Genomic DNA, 20,173 nt, shown 5'->3' with positions numbered 1-20,173 from the left:
AGAAAAAATAGCACAAAAAACAGAATTTAAAAAAAATAAAAAAATAAAAACAGCCATAAAATGAAGTGAATGTAATATTCTTCCGTACTGTATATTACGTATTTTCCGCTTTAAATCCTAGATGTATGTATGTAGAGCTGAGGAGAGGTTGAATGCAGAGAAACTTTTAAAGTGAAAGTAAAGTCGGGGGCGTTTCCGGGTCCTGTGACTGATCAGGTGGTTGATGAAGAGGAGGATGATGAAGAACAGAAACATGTCATAGGGTCTGAACCCAGTGCTCCAGTAGCAGAGGACCAGTGTGGACCGGGCTAGCTTCACCATGGCCGGGGGCTCCGTGTCCGAGTGTAAGGAGTACCTGTTCAAAGTGCTGGTGATCGGAGAACTGGGAGTGGGAAAGACCAGTATCATTAAACGGTATGTGCACCAGTTGTTCTCCCAGCACTACAGGGCCACCATAGGGGTCGACTTCGCCCTCAAAGTCATCAACTGGGACAATAAAACCCTGGTCAGATTACAGCTGTGGGACATCGCTGGTAAGAACTATTTATATATTCTATCATTTAATACACATGTATCATCTATTTCATACTTTATTATCTATTTTATACTTTATTACATCATTTAACATCTATTTTATACTTTAATACATATTTATCTTTTTTTTTATAATTTAATACACATTTATCATCTATTTTATACTTTAATACATAATTTATTATTTATTTTATACTTTAATACATCATTTATCATCTATTTTATACTTTAATACATCATTTATCATCTATTTCATACTTTAATACATCATTTATCATCTATTTCATACTTTAATACATCATTTATCATCGATTTTATACTTTAATACATCATTTATCATCTATTTCATACTTTAATACATCATTTATCATCGATTTTTATACTTTAATACATCATTTATTATTTATTTTATACTTTAATACATCATTTATCATCTATTTTATACTTTAATACATCATTTATCATCTATTTCATACTTTAATACATCATTTATCATCTATTTCATACTTTAATACATCATTTATCATCTATTTCATACTTTAATACATCATTTATCATCTATTTCATACTTTAATACATCATTCATCATCTATTTTATTCTTTAATACATCATTTATCATCTATTTCATACTTTAATACATCATTTATCATCTATTTCATACTTTAATACATCATTTATCATCTTATTTTACTTAATACATCATTTTATCATCTATTTCATACTTTAATACATCATTTATCATCTATTTCATACTTTAATACATCATTTATCATCTATTTCATACTTTAATACATCATTTATCATTTATTTTATACTTTAATACATCATTTATCATCTATTTTATACTTTAATACATCATTTATCATTTATTCTATTCTTTAATACATCATTTATCATCTATTTTATACTTTAATACATCATTTATCATTTATTCTATTCTTTAATACATCATTCATCATCTATTTTATACTTTAATACATCATTTATTATTTATTTTATACTTTAATAAACATTTATCATCTATTCTATACTTTAATACATCATTTATCATCTGATCTATACTCTAATAAAACACAGACAAAGCGAGAATTACTATCTCATAAAATATAGAACATAAAGTCTCTAATTTAATATGTTCATGTTTTTAGTGTAATTTTGTCTGTTGTATGTTTGTGTTTTTTTATGGTGTTTTTTTTCCTCTCATTTCATGTTTTTTTTTCTTGCATTTTATGTTTTTTTTTTGTGGTTATGTTTTGTGTGTTTCTAGTGTCATTTTGTGTATTCTTATTGTTATGTATGTAATATTTTGCGGTTGCAAAATTTATGGTGTATATTTTTCTCTTATTTTGTGCATTTTTATTGTTGTTTTCTGTGTTCATGGTGTCATTTTGTGTGTTTTTGGTCTTTTTTTGTGTTTTATGGTATTGTTTAGTATATTTTTCTCTCATCTCGTGTGTTTTTGGTTACATTTTGAGTGATTTTAGTGTCAATTTGTTTGTTTTTGTTTTGCATGAATATTGTTTTGGTGTTTTATCTGTTTTTACTGTGATTTTATGTATTTTTCTGATTTCATGTGTTTTTGGTGACGTTTTGTGTATTTTTGCTTTCATTTTGTGTCATTTTGTATTTTGCTTTGTGCATATTGTGCATTTTTTTGTTGTTTTTTGTGTTTTTATGGCGTCATTTTGTTCATTTTTGGTCTTGTTTGTGTTTTTTCGGTATCATTTGCCATATCTTTCTTTCATTTAGTTTTTTCTGTTGTTGTTGTGTATTTTTCTATTATTTTCTGTGTTTTTGGAGTCATTTTGTGCCTATACTTTTGGGGACCACCCCAGTTATGAGACCACCGGTTGCTTGTATCGGCTTCAAAGCATTAAAACCACTAACAGATATAGATTGTAAGCATGTGGAAAGCAACTTTTTTCATACAAACTGTATTAATTTGAAGAGATCCTGGTGAAACGAGCACGTGTTAATTATAGAACGGGAATTTGTGACCAAAGAACCAGTTGATCCTCTTGTTGTGATCCATGCAGCTCATAATTGTCAAAGGAATGTAGGTCACGTTGTTATTACCCCGAGCAAAGCCTCCACATCATCAACCATAACGTACGTGCAAGGATTACATCTTTGTATGTCTTTCATTTGGGATTTAAGTTCCTTTACTTTTCCCTGCGTTTTGATGGAATTCTGTATTTTAAAGGAAGGTTTTTTTTACACATTTTGTTCTCGTGACTTTATCACTGAGTACGTGCAAACCATTCCAGCAGCGTGAGGGAATCAGAGCAGGACCAACTTTACTTACATTTGTTTAAACACACACACACACACACACACACACTGCTTGTCGTCCTCGGGCTCAAAAATCTCACACTGTAAACACGAGAGTGTAGAAATGACACCGCTACACTACGAACACGGTTTAAAGGTTAACTCTTTTTATCCTTTACAAAAGGAACTTTATTGTCATAAACTATAAATGTAAATGTACTTTGGATTCGTACGTATCATTTGACGGTGTCGTATTGTGTTTTACCATCAGCGTTTTACTGGTTTGTGTCTTTAAATTCAGTTCTAAATCTAGCTTTTTGTTACAGTAGAGAATTAAGGCCACTGGGGAAAAACAAACCACAAGTCCAATATTTTTTTATTGTTAATGTTCTAAGAAAAAAAGTCTGAATTCTGTTCAGTAAAGAACCTTTAAAAAAGATTTAAACCTTTAAAAAAGTGAGACATGACTCCAAAAACACACAGTTTCAGAAAAAATACACACAAAAGACCCACAAATATACGCACGAGAAGATAAAATAATTACTACAAAAATACTACAAAAGACCTAAAATTATATAGAAAATAAAAAAAATACACAAATAACAATAAAATTACACAAAAATAACAATATGCCAACAGAAACACACAAAAGGGACTCGCACAACAAAATGCATGATGTTAGAAATATAAAAAAATATACACCAATAATACACAAAATGACAAGAAAAACACAGAAGATGAAAGAAAAATGTAAAAATGACTACGAAATATACATAAATATTGCAGAAATTATACATTAAGTCAACAAAAATACACAAAATGATCCAAAACACATGATTCACAACACACAATAAATAAAACGATTCCAATAATACACAAAACAGCAACAGTTTTGTGTCATTTATCTGTGATTTTATTGTCCTTTTGTGTTTTTGAAATACTTTTTGGGAATTTTGTTGTCCTTTTGTGCATTTAATGTGTTTTGGAAAACTTCTTTGTGTATTTTTGTTGTGTTTTTCTGCCATTTTGTGTATTTTTGAAGTCACTTTTGTTGTCTGTTGGGTTTTTCAAGTACTTTCTGTGTCTTTTTGTCGTCCTTTTGTGCATTTTACTGTTGTTTTATGTGTTTTTCTGCCATTCTGTGCATTTTTGGAGTCAATTCTGTGATTGGATGGGTTTTTGGAGTACTTTTTGTGTATTTGTGTTCCCCTTTAACATATTTTTCTGTACTTTTGTCTGTTTATGGAGTCTACTTTGCTTTAGTCCTCATTTATTTATTCTAGTTGTTCTATTTATGTGTGTGATATCAATCAAAACATTTGATTTCTGGGTTTAAATCTTGTTTACTTTGTTCTCCTTGTGCAGAGTTTGCCTGTTCTCCCTGATGTGTAAGTGATGGATTTATTGTCGTTTTTTAACCCAATAGCTAGCTGCTAGCATACACGTGTGCATGTGACCCTGATTTGCCGCCGTGTTTCCTTCCAGGCTCGTACAATAAGGAGGTTGTTAGTGAAAATTCACACACATCCTGTTCCTCGATGTCTGTGTTTTTTACTTTCTCAGACCTCATGACTTTAAATAAAAGATCAACAATTTCTCTCCCACACATGGTCATTTATGGTTATTTATGTATTAACAGCAGTGGCGAGGGGTGAACATTTGGTCGTAGCGAAGCGTCTGAACAGTTTGCGTGTCTGTCACACTCTGTCTGACAGCATGCGCGACTCTCTCCACCACAACGCGTCTCGTGGCAGCACATACAACCAAACGAGCATCTGTGGCTGCGTGACGCCCCGTTTCACTGTCACAGACACGTGCATATTATTATTACTATTATTTTTATTGTTGTTATCCATCCAGACAAAGCTACGTTTTAATTTTAGCTGTTATCACAGCGGGTCCATGAAAAAAAAGGGTTTTTGTGGTCGTTATGTGTATTTTATTGTTGTTTTTTTAATCATCTTATGTGTTTTTGGAGTCATTTTGTTTCATTTTGTTGTTGTTTTTCTTGCGTTTTACTGTTATTACTGTTATCTTGTGTGTTATCAGTGTTTTTGTGTATATTTGTTGTCATTTTGTATTTCTTTGTATTTTTGTTGATTTGTTGTGTGTATTTAGGAGTCAGTTTGTGTATTTTAGTTTTTATTTGTGTCGTTTTCTGTCATTCTGTGTACATTTTGTTGTCGTTTTGTGTGCTTTTCTCCCATTTGCTGTGGTTTTGGAGTCAATTTGTGTTGTAGGAGTCTTTTTTTGTGTATTTTTCATGTTTTTTCTAGTTTTTCAGTTATTTTTCAGTATTTTTGTGGTATTCCTCAGATGATGAGTTTTTGGTGCAAATATTGGGTATTTTTCTGTCATTTTGTGTGTTTTCTTTTGGGGGCCGCACAAAATTAGACAGAGGGCCACATGTGGCCCCCGGGCCGTCAGTTGCGTATCCACAAAAAGTACTTCAAAAACCCAAAAGGACAATAAAAATACACAAAAATTACACAAAACTGTTATGGTTTTGTGTATTATTGGAATTGTTTTGTTTATTGTGTCTTATGATTCATGTTTTGGAATCATTTTGTGTATTTTTGTTGTTGTAATGTATATTTTCTGCAATATTTTTGTGTATTTTGTAGTCATTTTTACATTTTTTTTCACCTTCTGTGTTTTTGTTGTTGTTTTGTGTATTATTTGAGTTATATTTAGTTATGAGTCATGCATTTTGTTGTGTGTTTTGGAGTCACTTTTGTGTATTTTTCTGTTACATAAAACTGTTTTGTGTATTATTGGAGTCGTTTTGTGAATCATGTGTTTTGTTGTAATGTGTATTTTTTTTTATAATTGTAGCTGTTCGACAGGGTTTATGTGTATTTTGTAGTCATTTTGTATGTTTTTGTAGTCATTTTTAAAATATTTTTCTTTCATCTTCTATGTTTTTATTGTTGTTTTGTATATTATTGGAATTATTTTGTATATTTCTGTCACTGTTTTACATTGTATGGGTCATCACGTATTTTCTAGTGTGTTTTCGAGTCACTTTTGTGTATTTTTTTTCTCGTTTTGTTGTATATTCACACCTACCCAAAGGGTATTTTAGATAAAAATACATGGACGTTGAGGAGTGTAAACAGGTATATTTCCCCAGTCAATAATAGCATTAATGAATGGCCATTAAGTGGTTTAATTGTGCAGAAAGGAAGAGGAATTATTATCTGTGTCTCTAACCAGCCTCAGGGATGATTACAGACTAAGAATGATAATTACAAAGGTTTAAGCAAGTGTGTGTGTGTGTGTGTGTGTGTCTGTGTCTGTGGGGGCATTTTAAAGCCTGTGCTCCTCACACACAATTGCTACTTTCTCTATAAATTGCCTTTAAAGAGCAGAAGTGAACCGTGGCATTTTTCTCAGGGCCAAACACTTGTGACGGGGGCCGAGGGTTTGACGTGAGGTCACTCTTATGGTTCCGTTCACTATAAAACTCTGACACACGGGCCATAAACTCGTCAAACTGCGGGAAAATCAAGCATGTAGTTAAAAAACAAAAAACTGGGTTCAGCCAGAGATTGGTGTTAAATATCATGTAAAAAAAATTTGGCAATATTTCACAGCACGATTATCGTATCGATCCAAATAAATTCACAATCGATCTTTTTAATTGTGTTTTTTAAAGAAAAAAAAAAACATTTAAAGCTGCAGTATGTAGAATCGTGAGATCTATATAGAAACAACTTTTTAAGACCCACAGAATATTTTGTACTATGACAATCTGAAATCTGAATCCAGAATAATTTTGTTTCTAGCTTGTTTCGTTCTTCCGTATTCAGCAGTAGAATAGAGGCAAGTTTCACACAAATCGCCAGTTTGTGACAAAAAGCTGAGAAAAAAAACTTCTTTTTCTGAAAAAATCTTGTAAGTAATTATTGATCTTGTGATATATCATGATGTATATCGTAATGTTTAGTATCAGGATTTTGTATTATCCCCTCCATTTTGTGGCGTTTGATTGAGTTTGAAAATGAGAAGTGCGAAATTCTTTTTTCCGGAGTTATTGCCCTTCTTCCGATTTTTTTTTTACTCTGAAAGCTTTTCTTAGAAACTGTTTAAGATAGGATAATCAAATTTGATGTGTGGCTTCAGGGTATCAATACCTTGATGGAGTTCGAAAATGAGAAGTGCGCAATTTTTTTTTTCTGGAGTTAATGCTCTTGTTCCATTTTTTTTTATTTACTCTGACAACTTTTCACAGAAACTGTTTAAGATAGGTTAACCAAATTCAGTGTGTGGCTTCATGGTATCAATACCTTGATGGAGTTCGAAAATGAGACGTACGCAATTATTTTTTTCTGGAGTTTTTCCCTTGTTCCGTATTTTTTACTCCGACAGCTTTTCTCAGAAACCATTTAAGATAGGATAACCAAATTCAGTGTGTGGCTTCAGGGTATCAATACCTTGAAGGAGTTTGAAAATGAGAAGCGCGCAATAATAATAATTGTTCCGTTTTTTTTTTTTTTACTTTGTTCGAGGTATCTTCAAAGGGGACAGCTTTTCTTAGAAATCAGAATCAGAATACGATACGATACGATAGTATGTGATAATATTTTTTTATGTGCACATCAAATTTAGGACATTTAGGAAAAGGTTGTGAGTTATAATGAGAACCAATCTGGTGGGGGATTTTGATGACTGTGTCTACTTGTTTTTTAATAAAGTTATGATAAACTTGTGCAGAAGGTTGGTGTTGATTATTGACCTCTTTAATGTTCGTAAACGCCACAGAAACGTTGTAGATTTTCTCCTCATAGTTCAGGCTTTGTTGAGCGGCCGAAGGCTCCTTTAAATCTATGGTGAGTTAATTCTCACATGCTGCTCATAGGAATTTAAACGTACACGTCATGTGTTGCTCAATGGTTCCTTTCCCAGCTTGTGCTTTTTTTTTTCTTTTTTTCTGGCGTTTAACGTTTGTAGACTTTGTGTTTGCAGGAAGTTTCATAGCCAGTTGCCACCCAACAACTGACAAAGGATTGCTGCTGTTGTTACTGCCGTGTCTGGCTTGGACAGTTTCCATGGTAACCCACCCACAGGATAGCGATGGCGTATATGCATTAGAGGAATAGGGTTGCTAGGGCTTTGGATAATGATGAGACTTTGCGTTCTTTTCTTTTTTCTTCTCCCACACAACAAACACAGATGATATACAGTAGTTGCTGCACATGAGAAGTTTATTCTTTTTAGAATAAAAGTTAGTGAAAAAGACTCAAATCTACTGATCTGGCGTACCGGGCATTGTTTTTGTTGTCATTTTGTATTTGTTTGTGATTTTTGTTGTTGTGTTGTGTGTTTTTTTTTTTTGTCAGTTTGTGTATTTTAGAGTCATTTTATTTATTTTGTTGTGGTTTGGCATAGTTTTCTGTTATTTTGAGCATCTGTGGCTGCGTTAGGCCCTGTTTCACTGTCACAGACGAGTGTGGTCTTTATTGGACCAAAGAAGCTTATGTGGATGAACTGTCAAAAAAAAAAAAGAAAGGACAAAAATTGGATAAAAGTGTCAAAAACAAGTTGCAAAAATTGACAAAAAATAGGCGAAAAAAATGATATTTCTTGGCAAACAGAAGCTAAAAAAAGTTTCTTTATGTTCTTTGTCTGATGCAACCACTCACTGCATGGTCTCATGCTTTCACTGAGTTAACGCTTTTGTTCACGCAGCGCAGTTCATTCCCCGTCGGCTGATTGGGTTAGAAACACATGACGCTCATTATAGCTTTAATATAATTCCATTTGTCAACTGTTTATTACTAGAATATGAGAAGAATAGGAAACGAGCTGCAGAATGTATGAATAAAGTCATTATGTTTAGCGTTAGCGACAAAGCTAAGTGTTGAATTCTCAGGCTGTATTTATTATTGTCTATTGTTGGCTAAATGTCACATTAACATCACATTTTTATTTTATCATACAATTCAACATCTGCTTTTAACTGCATCAAAATCTTAGCTTTATCTTTACTTTTAGAAAAACAAGCGGCACAAAGCTAAGGTTTTATGGATGTTACACTCATTATAGTATTTACACTAATCAAACTTATCTACAGACATATCCTACTTAAATAGATCTACTGATTCTAAATTATTCTAAAACCACACAAAACAACAACAAACACAACAAAACGTTTAAAAAAAAACATACATTGAAATTCTAAAAACTATAAACAAAACAAAACGACTACAAAATCTCATGGAATGACTAAAAAAAAACACAATGCATCTGAAAAACATACAAAATGATTCTAAAACCACACAAAACAACAAAAAACACACAAAATGATTCTAAAACCACACAAAACAACAAAAAACACACAAAATGAAAACTCAAAACAGTGTCAAAAAGTCTCGTTACATTTACAGGAAGTGGCTTTGATCAGGAATTACATGACTAAGAATATACATTTTAAATGTGTAGAAATGTAACTAATTACTTTACTTTTTAAAAAAAAACGTATTTAAGTACAAGTGAAATGAGTGATTTAGAAATACCCATAAAAACAACTCAATTACAGTAACGTGAGTACGTGTAATCTATTACTTTCACCCCTGCTTGTCAATACACGCTGTTTTTAATTTAAATAAAAATGTTCTGTACTCCCTGCAAAGTAGTTAGATTACTTTGTAGTTAGTAATCCACGGTTCTACACGGGTTTGAATTTGTTTCAATGCTTTTTTTCTACAAAAACAATTTCATGAATCCAACTCAATTTCTGATTGTCTTTCTTTTTGTGCGTTGTTTAAGATTTTTATAGGAGAAATACCACGTCAATCTGTTTATTCCATCTAAATGCTAAGTTACTACGCATTTAAGCAACAGTTTTAAGGAATGAAAACATTGTAAAATTGTATGATAATCTCTACATACATAAAAGGTGAGAGTAAATTCTTTGTCTAGAGTGAAGGTTCTCAAGCCTTGGGGTCGTGAGACACTGGAAGGGGGTCGTGAGACACTGGAAGGGGGTCGCCAGACGTCTTTAAAAAACTAAGAATCTTTTTTTGAACAATTTGAGCCCATTTTTGGTTATTTTTATCCTTTTTCTGCAACCACATTAAACTTTCCATATTTTAACCTATTTTAATCATATTTTTGCTCCTTTTAATGCATTTTTGCTACTTTACTCCCATTTCTGACACTTGTCCATCACATTTCAATGCCTTTTTTGCACATTTTTTCCACTTCCAAGACATTTTCAGCACTTATAAATTTTTTCCACCACTTTTTCCACCTAATATCTCATATGTTACTGACACTTTTTAACCACTTTTCACCAATTATTTGCCATTTTAAATTAATTGTTCCAATATTGACAATTTCAACCCCTTTTACCACAATTTTTTCAGTTTTTGACCTCTAATTTGCAACTTTTAACTACTTTTTGTAGTTCAAAAAATCCCATTTCACCACCTTATTCACAATTTTGTCACTTTTAACCCATTTTATTTCTGATTAAAACCAGGATTTCCATCTTTAAGATGTTTATAATAATAATAAATGTTCCTGGATAACAGTGGATATTATTCAGATGAATAAATAAATGTGGTTATCACAGATTCCTAGAACAATGGACCATCATTTTACTGACTTTAAGGAAAAGCTTTCCCATTTATTCCCCCTTATAGATGGCCCTGTCTCCACATGACTCTTCTTGGGGGTCCCCGGGCTCTGGAACCTTTATTTTGAAAGGTCGGGGGTTGCTGAAAAGGTTGAGAACCACTACTGTGGACGAGTGCAGGTTTTATTTCACTATTTCCCTCACACACACACACAGACGTAGAGAGAGAACCTGCCAGTGAGGTCGTGAATTTGCAAAGCTGTTAGTAATTTGTGAAGGAACAAGCAAACACTTCTCTCTTCAACTGTAAACACTTCCTTATTACTCCATTGATCTGCAGGCAGAGGTAGGGTTAGGTTCCAACCATCACTCCTCCTGGGGCTTCATTACAGTCGATACTAATGTTATCACTAGAACACGCACTGCTGCTGTAGAGGATAGGAATCAAATATTAACAGTATTGATTAGGTGCTGGATTTTTCCCACACATGTTGCTGCAACTAAGTGACAGAAAATGTCAAGACGCTCGACCTTTGTGGCGACGGACTTCACTTCTAATGATTGTTTACTAAAGCCACCTCTGCATCGCATTCAGCGCTATAGTCTCAAAACTTATGTCGAGATATTTTTTCTCAAAATGGCGATATGCGATTAAAATGTCAATAATTATAATTTGAATAAATTCTGACCAGCAAGACAATTCGGGTTAAATTTGCTGATACAAAATGCCACACAGGCACATTTATTAACAAACAACTGCACAATATGTGCCACTTTAGTGGGTTTTTTTCTCCTCTAAGGGACAGCATGTGTGAGTGAGTAGTGGTAAATCTGGGGTAGAACTCACTCAGTAATCCATCAAAGTAGAGAGAGAAATGACTCCTAAAACAGGTATTTTGAATAAGCTGTATATGAAAAAATACATATCGATATAGGCAATATCGTAATTTTCTATATCGCCAAAATAGAAAACTAGGCAATCTCGATATATTGTCCAAATTAGATTACAATTAAATTAAGGTTATTCATGTCGCATATTTTGACCCAATAATGTCACTTTTAACTTATTTTAACCTAAGTTCATGCTTGGGATTTTAAAAACCACAGAAATTGGTTAAAAGTTGCAAATTAGAGTGGCCAAAAATTGACAAAAAAGTGGTAAAAACATTTCAAAGTGTCAATTTTGGCTTAAACGTGGCCGAAATGACAAAAATAAGAATGAAATATGTTGAAAAGAGGTTTAAAGTGACAATAATGAGTCAGCATATGTGACATTAGGTGGAAAAGTGATGGAAAGGGTTTATTAGTGCTGAACATGTTTTGAAAGTGGAAAAAAATGTGCAGAAAAGGAGCTGAAATGTGTTGGAGAAGTGTCAGAAATGGAAATAATGTAGCAAAAATACATTAAAAGGAGAAAAAATATGGCAAGAAAAAGTGATGAAAAAAGATTAAAATATGGAAAATTTGGTGTAGGTGCAGAAAAAGGGTAAAAATAAGCAAAAATTGACTCAAATTGTTCAGAAAATATTCTTAGTTTCTTAAAGGCATCAATGACCCCAAATGGGAACCTGACCCCAAGGTTGAGAAGTGGGAACCCCTGGTCTACACCACTGGGATCAATACAAAAAGAAACTTCAATGTGTTTATTTGAGAACAAACCACAAAATAAATGTCTTTATCATCAAGTCCAACATGTTTTTTTTCTCCACATTCAGACTTTGAGGAAGAAGAAAAAGCTTTGTTTTCAATGATTAAATTATAGATTCCTCAAAAAATCTATTGCTTTAGAACTGCTGATGTACCAGAATTCTGAGGCATGGAAATGAAAGCTTTATTTCAACGTGATTGGCTCTTTATTCCACTGTGTCGTGTCTCTGGTGAATTCACCTGGGCTTAAATCAGCTAAAATTAGACTCTCAATTATGAGCAATTACTGTCAGGCCTGCATTGGCCCACAGTGGATTCACTCTGTGGCTCACACCTACACTGCACCGCACCAGTAGCACACCACTAGCACACCACTAGCACACCAGTAGGACACCAGTAGGACACCAGTAGGACACCAGTAGGACACCAGTAGCACACCAGTAGCACACCACTAGCACACCACTAGCACACCACTAGCACACCACTAGCACACCACTAAGACACCAGTAGGACACCAGTAGGACACCACTAGGACACCACTAGGACACCACTAGGACACCACTAGGACACCACTAGGACACCACTAGGACACCAGTAGGACACCAGTAGCACACCACTAGGACACCACACCACTAGGACACCAGTAGGATGCCAGTGAGATACCAGTAGGATACCAGTAGGATACCAGTAGGATACCAGTAGGATACCAGTAGGATACCAGTAGGACACCAGTAGGACACCAGTAGCACAACAGTAGGATACCAGTGAGATACCAATAGGATACCAATAGAATACCAGTAGGTTTGTCATTACTTTCTCTAAATCTAAACGTAAATGTTAAATCTGAATACAAATGTTAAATCTAAATACAAATGTTAAATCTAAACGTAAATGTTAAATCTGAATACAAATGTTAAATCTAAACGTAAATGTTAAATCTGAATACAAATGTTTAATCTAAACGTAAATGTTGAATCTAAACATAAATGTTTAATCTGAATACAAATGTTAAATCTAAATATAAATGTTAAATCTGAATACAAATGTTAAATCTAAACGTAAATGTTAAATCTAAATACAAATGTTAAATCGAAACGTAAATGTTAAATCTAAATGTAAATGTTAAATCTAAACGTAAATGTTAAATCTAAATACAAATGTTAAATCTAAATACAAATGTTAAATCGAAATACAAATGTTAAATCTAAATTTCAAATGTTAAATCGAAATGTAAATGTTAAATTTTAGTGTAAAAGTTAAATGTAAATCTTGAATCTAAATGTTAAATTTCATTCTAAATGTTAAAGTCCAATGTAAATGTAAAATTTCATTCTAAATGTTAGAGGTTAAATCAGTCACCGAGTGTAAAGCTAAATATTAAGAAATTAAACAAAGTGGCCACGTCAATGCCGGTCGATTATGCATTTAGATTTACATTTAACATTTAGATTTAGGTTTGGATTGAACATGTATATTATGTTAATTTCATAATTACGTGTGCCAAAGTAAAGCAGATCAACTTATCTCAACCAGTGTAAAAATGTTGGTTATTTGAGAGTTTCTTCCTCCCAAACTTAAACGTGTGTAACTAACTCCTCCAGCTGATTAACTGCCCCCCCCCCCCCACCAGGTCAGGAGCGATTTGGAAACATGACGAGGGTCTACTACAAAGAAGCGGTGGGGGCGTTTGTGGTGTTCGACGTGACGAGAACCTCCACGTTTGAGGCCGTTTCCAAGTGGAAACACGACCTGGACAGTAAAGTGAAGCTGGCCAACGGAGACCCCATCCCCTCCGTGCTGCTCGCCAATAAATGTGACCAGATGAAAGACAGCTCCAACAACAAAACGCTCATGGACAAATTCTGCAAAGACACAGGATTTCTGGGCTGGTTTGAAACCTCAGCAAAGGTGAAGCATTTTTCTAAAGTCTTTAAAGTGTTTAGCTGGAGATAGAACTGGCTTTTTCATTCACTTTAGTCATTTTCAAACAAAATCTCTTTTTTTGTTTTGTTTTTTTAAGCATTGCTTTAAATGGTTTCTTCATTTCGTGTTGCAATAACTGAAAGTTATTCTGTAAGAAAGCTGGTGAAATATTAATTTGTACTGTGGTTATTGACACAAAATGACAGAAAAGTAGACAAACCGACAACAAAAATACACACAAATGACTCCCAAAAACCTAAAATAACAAGAAAAAATGCACAACATGACAAAAAAGTAAATAAACTGGCAAAAAAAAAAAAAAATTACTAATAAAAAAAAACTAAATAACATAAAATACACAAAATAACTCAAAAACCCAGCAAAAATGATTTCTAGAACAACCAAAGAAATACAGAAAATAACTCCAAAAATACACAAAATGATTTCAAAAATCTAAAATAACATAAAAAGTACATTAAATAACAAGAAAATACACAAAATGACAGAACAGTTATTGAAGTGACAAAAAATCCCCAAAAAATTACTTTAAAAAACTTCACAAAATAATTCAAAAAACACAAAATTTACTCCAAAAACCTAAAACAAAACAAAAGACATACATAACATAACTTCAATAATACACAAAATGTCAACAAAAAGACACAAGATAACAGAAAAGTAACCAGTATGACCAAAAAAGGAAACAAAATAAATAACAACAAATGTCACTTTAATCATTTTTAATGGTGATTAGGAGTTTTTAACTCTTAGTTTTTTTAAGCATTGCTTTAAATGGCTTCTTCATTTCATGTTGCAATAACTGAAGTTTATCCTGTTAGGAAGCAGCGCCGCTTGTGAAAGATGAATCTGTGGTTATTGTGAAATCAACTCTCACACGATTGTGTAGGATTCATAGGAAGCAGTTATTTACGTTATTGTAAAGTTAGTGTAAAGTAGTTGTTTCTGCGTGAATTCATTTAAATGTTTTATTCTTTAGATGTTTTTAGTGTCAGTTATCATTAAAACAATACAAATAAATATTGGCAACAAGTGTACTTAGTATAATTCTGTGTATCCATCAATGTAAACACACAACTTGACAGAAAAATACACACAAAATACATGAAACACTCCTAAAATACACACAGTGACAACAGAAAGACACACAAATGACTGCAAAAACCTAAAACAACCTAAAAAAAAAGTAAAAAAACTGACAAAAAATGCAAAGATGACTAAAATATAATAAAAAACACATCAAATGAATGACAAAAAACCTAAAACATCTACAACAATACATAAAAGAACTACACAACAATACACAAAATGACTCCAATAACTCAAATCGACAACAAAAATGACTCAAAAAAAAACCCAAAACGACAACAAAAAGACACAGAGTGACTCCAAAAACACACAAAATGACATAAAAAGAAACACAAAAAAGACTCCAAAAACACAAAACAACAACAAAATAAACATGACTACAAAACACAACTCTAAAAAGATTAAAAATGAACCCAAAAGCGCAAAACAACAACAAAAATACACAAAAAGTCTCCAGAAACCCAGTACGACAACAAAAATAAAGTAAATAACAACAAAAACAAACATAAAATGACAACAAAAACACACAAACCCTTTGTTCTTTCCTATATTAATTCTGACATTGCTTATTGTTATAAATGCTGATATGAATGTAGATAACCTCAGGTCAGATACAATCACATTTGTGTGGCCCTGCTGTGATAAATTAAAATGAAATATTACATTAAACGATAGAAACTCAATGATGGAAACAATGCACTCCCTTGAATTGAATCACATGACCTGTCTTGTGATAAATGTGGGTTTATGTTTGCATGTGAGTGTAATGAAGTGTAACGTGGGACTGAAATTTTGTCAGAAAAATCCAAACTAATTTTACTGCCTCATAAGACAGTGCACATGGTCATAAATGCATGGTTTTTGTTTCACGTTGGTTATTGAATAAGGAAGTTCTGATCTCCTTTGTTTCTGAGCCGCTGCTGTCGCACTGGTTGTGAAAGCAACAATTAGACGGACTCTGTAGCTGTGAACAACACATCACACCTACGGTGAAATTCAAACTGTAACAAAGAAAAATCCTTGGCAAGGAAAATAATCTCATAATCATCATTGTTTTGTGTTCACATTCTGTTTCCTGGTTATTTTTTAATTAAAGCCGAGAGAGAAAATCACTGCATTGCTCAAATCATTAAAAAATGTAAAGCAGTGTTAACCTCTACAGCCGGACCCGCCGGTGGGGGCAGCTCCAGAATCCGTGACTCTCATGTTGTAAAGAATGAGTGAAATCACACATTCTATAGATCTCTGTAATCTTAAGAAGCTAAAACTGTAGCCAACCCACATTCAGAACAAAAGACCACAGCACACACACCAGGACATTATGTTCAAAGAGGGAAAAGTCAACATCTCTGCAAAGTCAGCCTTTTTCAGTCCTCTGCTTCACTAAATAAACACAGAGTTCTATAACAAGAGCTTACGTCAAACTACAGGCCAAGCTGGATCCACTGATATACAGGTCGGGTATGTTACGTACCAAAACAACGCCACAAAATCAGAAAATACACAGTGGAAAAAGTCAGCAGTGATGACAAATGTTGTCTTACCTTCGTTGTTTCTTATCAAAAGTTGCTCCAATGTGCATAAATTTGATAAATCCAAATTGTGTCGTCAGATAAACATCGCCATTACAGGCATCCAGGCGTTTCGCAGATGAGAAATCCATCCAATTTGTCCATAGCGCTCGTGCTTAAAATGGCAGGTCCCTCCTTTACCCAGCTCTGATTGGCCAGGCCTAAAGCCACTCCCCCATAGTGTTTAATATCACCAAGTTCTACAGGCTCTAGGCTTTACAGTGTTGTGTCTAGCATTCTGATTTGTCAAAGCATTGCTGAATTAGACACATGCGTAACGGCATCAAAGAGTGGAACGAAGAATAGCATTACGCGTGGCACAGCAGAAACCTGAATAAAACGTGTATCTTTGGCCTATTGTTTATTATTATCACCAAACTTGCTGCAGTTGATGTCCATACGTTAGTTCAATTATTTTGGCTTTTATAGCCTTCTCTATTAAGAATTTGCTTTATATTTGATCTAAATCTCCAGTTTTTTTTTTTTTGAGCGGACTACAGATTTCTGTATTTAAAACATGATTTATTGTCACTCAATATCATAAATTTACAAAATTTCACATCATCTGTAACCACTAAGGGTCCTACTTCAATCTGAACAAAAATTAGCCATGTAGGTCATGTAGAAGCTTAGATAAATGTTATTTGTTATGGGTATGTGATTGTCGGAGGATCAAGGAGTCGGCCTTTAATAGTTGAAAAATGGGAAATACTTGAATTAAAATCTGTTCTAATACAGTGCAGTGCTTTTCTTTCTGTGTGACGTCCACAGGACAACATCAACGTGGACGAGGCGGCTCGGTTCTTGGTGGAGAACATCCTGTCCAATGACCAAGGGTTGCCGCACGAGGAGAGCAACGGAGACCGGATCAAACTGGACCAGCAGACGGTGGCTGCAGAGAGCAAGTCTGGATGCTGTTAATAATACACACATCTATTCACCTTGTTAGAACCACGTCACCTCCCTGTGCTGTTGTTGAAGAATGTTCATCCAGCCTGAGGCGGAACCTCTCGGTCGTCATTACAGAGAGGAAAATAGTTCTTAACCGATCCCTGGAGCACCTGGAACTGCTCCCTCACTCCCTCTATAGATCTGTACGTTCAAACATCAGGATGTGTTTTTATTGTTTTTCTTTTCTGTCCAGATTGTGACCCCTGATTATGTGCTTTGATCACCTCAGACTGCCTTGATTACCTCAAAAATACTCAACTGCATCACATTTAGAAGAAGCAAAAAAAAAAAAAAAAACAGCAACTGCCAGTCTTCTTCAGAGGCATCTGCTGAGCGCTTTGATGTGTCTTTTACTTGTGCATAATAATTCCAGCAAGCTCTTTTTGTCTTCTCTTTTTTGAATAATATGTTAAGGTTTCATTTATTCAGACAAGTGTTTTTCAGGAAACTTGCATCAAAGCGATCAGCAGAAGCCTCTGAGGAAGACTGGCAGTTGACAGTCGAAACATGTTAAAAGATCAAAGTACATTTCCTAAAAAACTGTTGCCTAAATAAATTCAACCTTTACATATTTTTTTTTTTTTTTTTAAATTCCTGAAATTGTTTTTAGTTTGTGCTTCAAATCAGAGGTTTTCAACGACTGGGTCGAGACCCAAAAAAGGTTTGTTTTTTTTTTCTTTAAAGCAAATTTATTTTGGTTTTATTTATTCAGACAACTTCCATGTAATGAATCTAGCAAGTTCTGCAGGAATTATTACGAGGAAGTCAAGGAAACATCAAAGCGATCAGCAGATGCCTCTGAAGAAGCCTGGTAGTTGACAGTGGAAACATGTCTGGAGATCAATGTAAATTTCCTGAGAAACAGGTGAAATTGTCAAAACGAATAAAAAGACATTGGTTAAGGATTAATTTATTCAGACAACTTTGAAACTTACTTTGATCTCCTGTAGATCAAAGTGAATTTCCTGAAAAACAGTTGTGTGAATAAACATACCTTATATTATTTAAAAATAAGACAAAAGGTACTTGCTGGAATTGTTATATTTTATAGTTTGTGCTTCAAATCAGAGGTTTTCAACTACTGGGTCGGAAACCAAAAGTGGTTCGCAGGTCTTTTTTTCAATGGGTAATGGGCATTTGCTTTGATTTTAGATTTTATTTATTACTGTAGCAGGGTGCCATCTATTCTTACTGCCAAAGCAGTTACCCGGTACATTATTTTTCTTTCTAAAATCTAAATAACGATACATACTCTACATTCTTAATTAAAATGTTAATGTTTGATAATTCGTTTTAAGTTTCTGGATGAAATTATTTTGACAGAATAATTTTTTTCAATGAAAAGTTGTATTTATTCCACAGCTACTGGTGTGATAAACACAAATTTAATGAAACATATAATTTATCCATATTGATGTGTGGGTCCAGAAACTTAAATAGTTATAAACTGCTTTTTAAAATGTTTTATATTTCCTGATTGTCTTTTATTTTATTTTTTTTGCCTTTTTATTCCACATTGTTGTTATTTTTGCATTTTTTTTTCCTCTGCACAATGGAATTAACTCACTCATTTAAGAATGATCAAAGCTGTATCTTAATATGAAATTACTTCTAAGATCTGTAGAGTTTCTTCAATAGTTTTTTTCTTTCTTGCATTATTATTCATATCTTGTTGTTATCTAAAGGTTTCAGGGACACATTTGTTAATTTTCATATATATATATAAAAAACATGCACAATTAAAACAGATGGACAATCAATACTTTAGTATATAAACTCTAATATTTGAACGTTGACTACTACAGTATATACTATAAATGTGCATTTGTTCGAAAGATACTGTGTTTGTATTTTATATTCAACAATAACAATAGGAATTCTCAGAAAACCACCCCCGTCTTAACAGTGTGTAATGGTACGGTGTTAAAGAATGAATAAAAAAACGATTTTATTTTACTTTTTTCACATGTTTACACTGTGTCTAAATCTTGATGGAAAAAAATAAATAAACTTTAAAAAAAAAAAAAAAAAAAGGCAGTTAAATGTGTTTATTTAGTTTTGTCAGGATGTGTTCTGCAATAACACAAGTTGTAAAGACCTTTTCATTGCTAACGCAACATTTCCAGGATTCCTGAGAAGCATCAGGCTTTCATGCATGAGCGTGCACGTGCAGACTCGTGTGAAAGGAAGAAGAAAATAAAATGAGGCATGTGATTCCACTCTAGAGATAGTGTGATAGTCATTAGACACAGGGGCGTGTCTCCCCATGCAGCTAAAGGAATGCAGCGCCAGCTTGTTAGGCTGGTTTTATATCACTGTGCTATGTCACAATTTATAAAACATGACCGATCTAAGCATGCAAACACGAACGTAGGGGTTTGTGTGTTTTTGAAATCATTCAGTGTATTTTTCCTCTCATTTTGTGTGTTTTGGTTGTTGTTTTGGAGTATTTCAGTTGTCATTTTATGTGTTTTGGGAGACTTTTGTGTGTTTTTGTTGTCTTTCTGTATATCTTTGGAGTTATTGTGTTTATTTTTCTGTTTCTGTTGTTGTTTTGTACATTTTTGTTGTCAGTTTGTATATTTT

At 33.4% G+C, this 20,173-nt stretch overlaps 1 protein-coding gene across 1 annotated transcript; it reads left to right on the top strand.

The window, feature by feature from the left end:
- The first annotated feature begins 197 nt into the window (after window positions 1-197).
- rab32a (RAB32a, member RAS oncogene family) lies at window positions 198-17,955 on the top strand. Its single transcript, XM_028439609.1, has 3 exons — window positions 198-533; window positions 13,666-13,943; window positions 17,408-17,955. Exons 1-3 carry the CDS (start codon window positions 320-322, stop codon window positions 17,555-17,557), a joined length of 642 nt encoding a protein of 213 aa, XP_028295410.1. The 5' UTR covers window positions 198-319; the 3' UTR covers window positions 17,558-17,955.
- Window positions 17,956-20,173: the final 2,218 nt, after the last annotated feature.

The sequence above is a fragment of the Gouania willdenowi genome, chromosome 24, assembly GCF_900634775.1.
Source record: "Gouania willdenowi chromosome 24, fGouWil2.1, whole genome shotgun sequence".
Lineage (NCBI taxonomy): Eukaryota > Metazoa > Chordata > Actinopteri > Blenniiformes > Gobiesocidae > Gouania > Gouania willdenowi.
This window is presented reverse-complemented; position numbering and strand designations above follow the sequence as displayed.

Excerpts from the sequence above, each read along its gene's own strand:
- rab32a (XM_028439609.1), top strand. The coding sequence starts at position 320 with ATGGCCGGGGGCTCCGTGTCCGAGTGTAAGGAGTACCTGTTCAAAGTG. Across the intron at positions 534-13,665 it reads ACAGCTGTGGGACATCGCTG|GTCAGGAGCGATTTGGAAAC; the intron begins GTAAGAACTATT and ends CCCCCCCACCAG. Across the intron at positions 13,944-17,407 it reads GGTTTGAAACCTCAGCAAAG|GACAACATCAACGTGGACGA; the intron begins GTGAAGCATTTT and ends TGACGTCCACAG.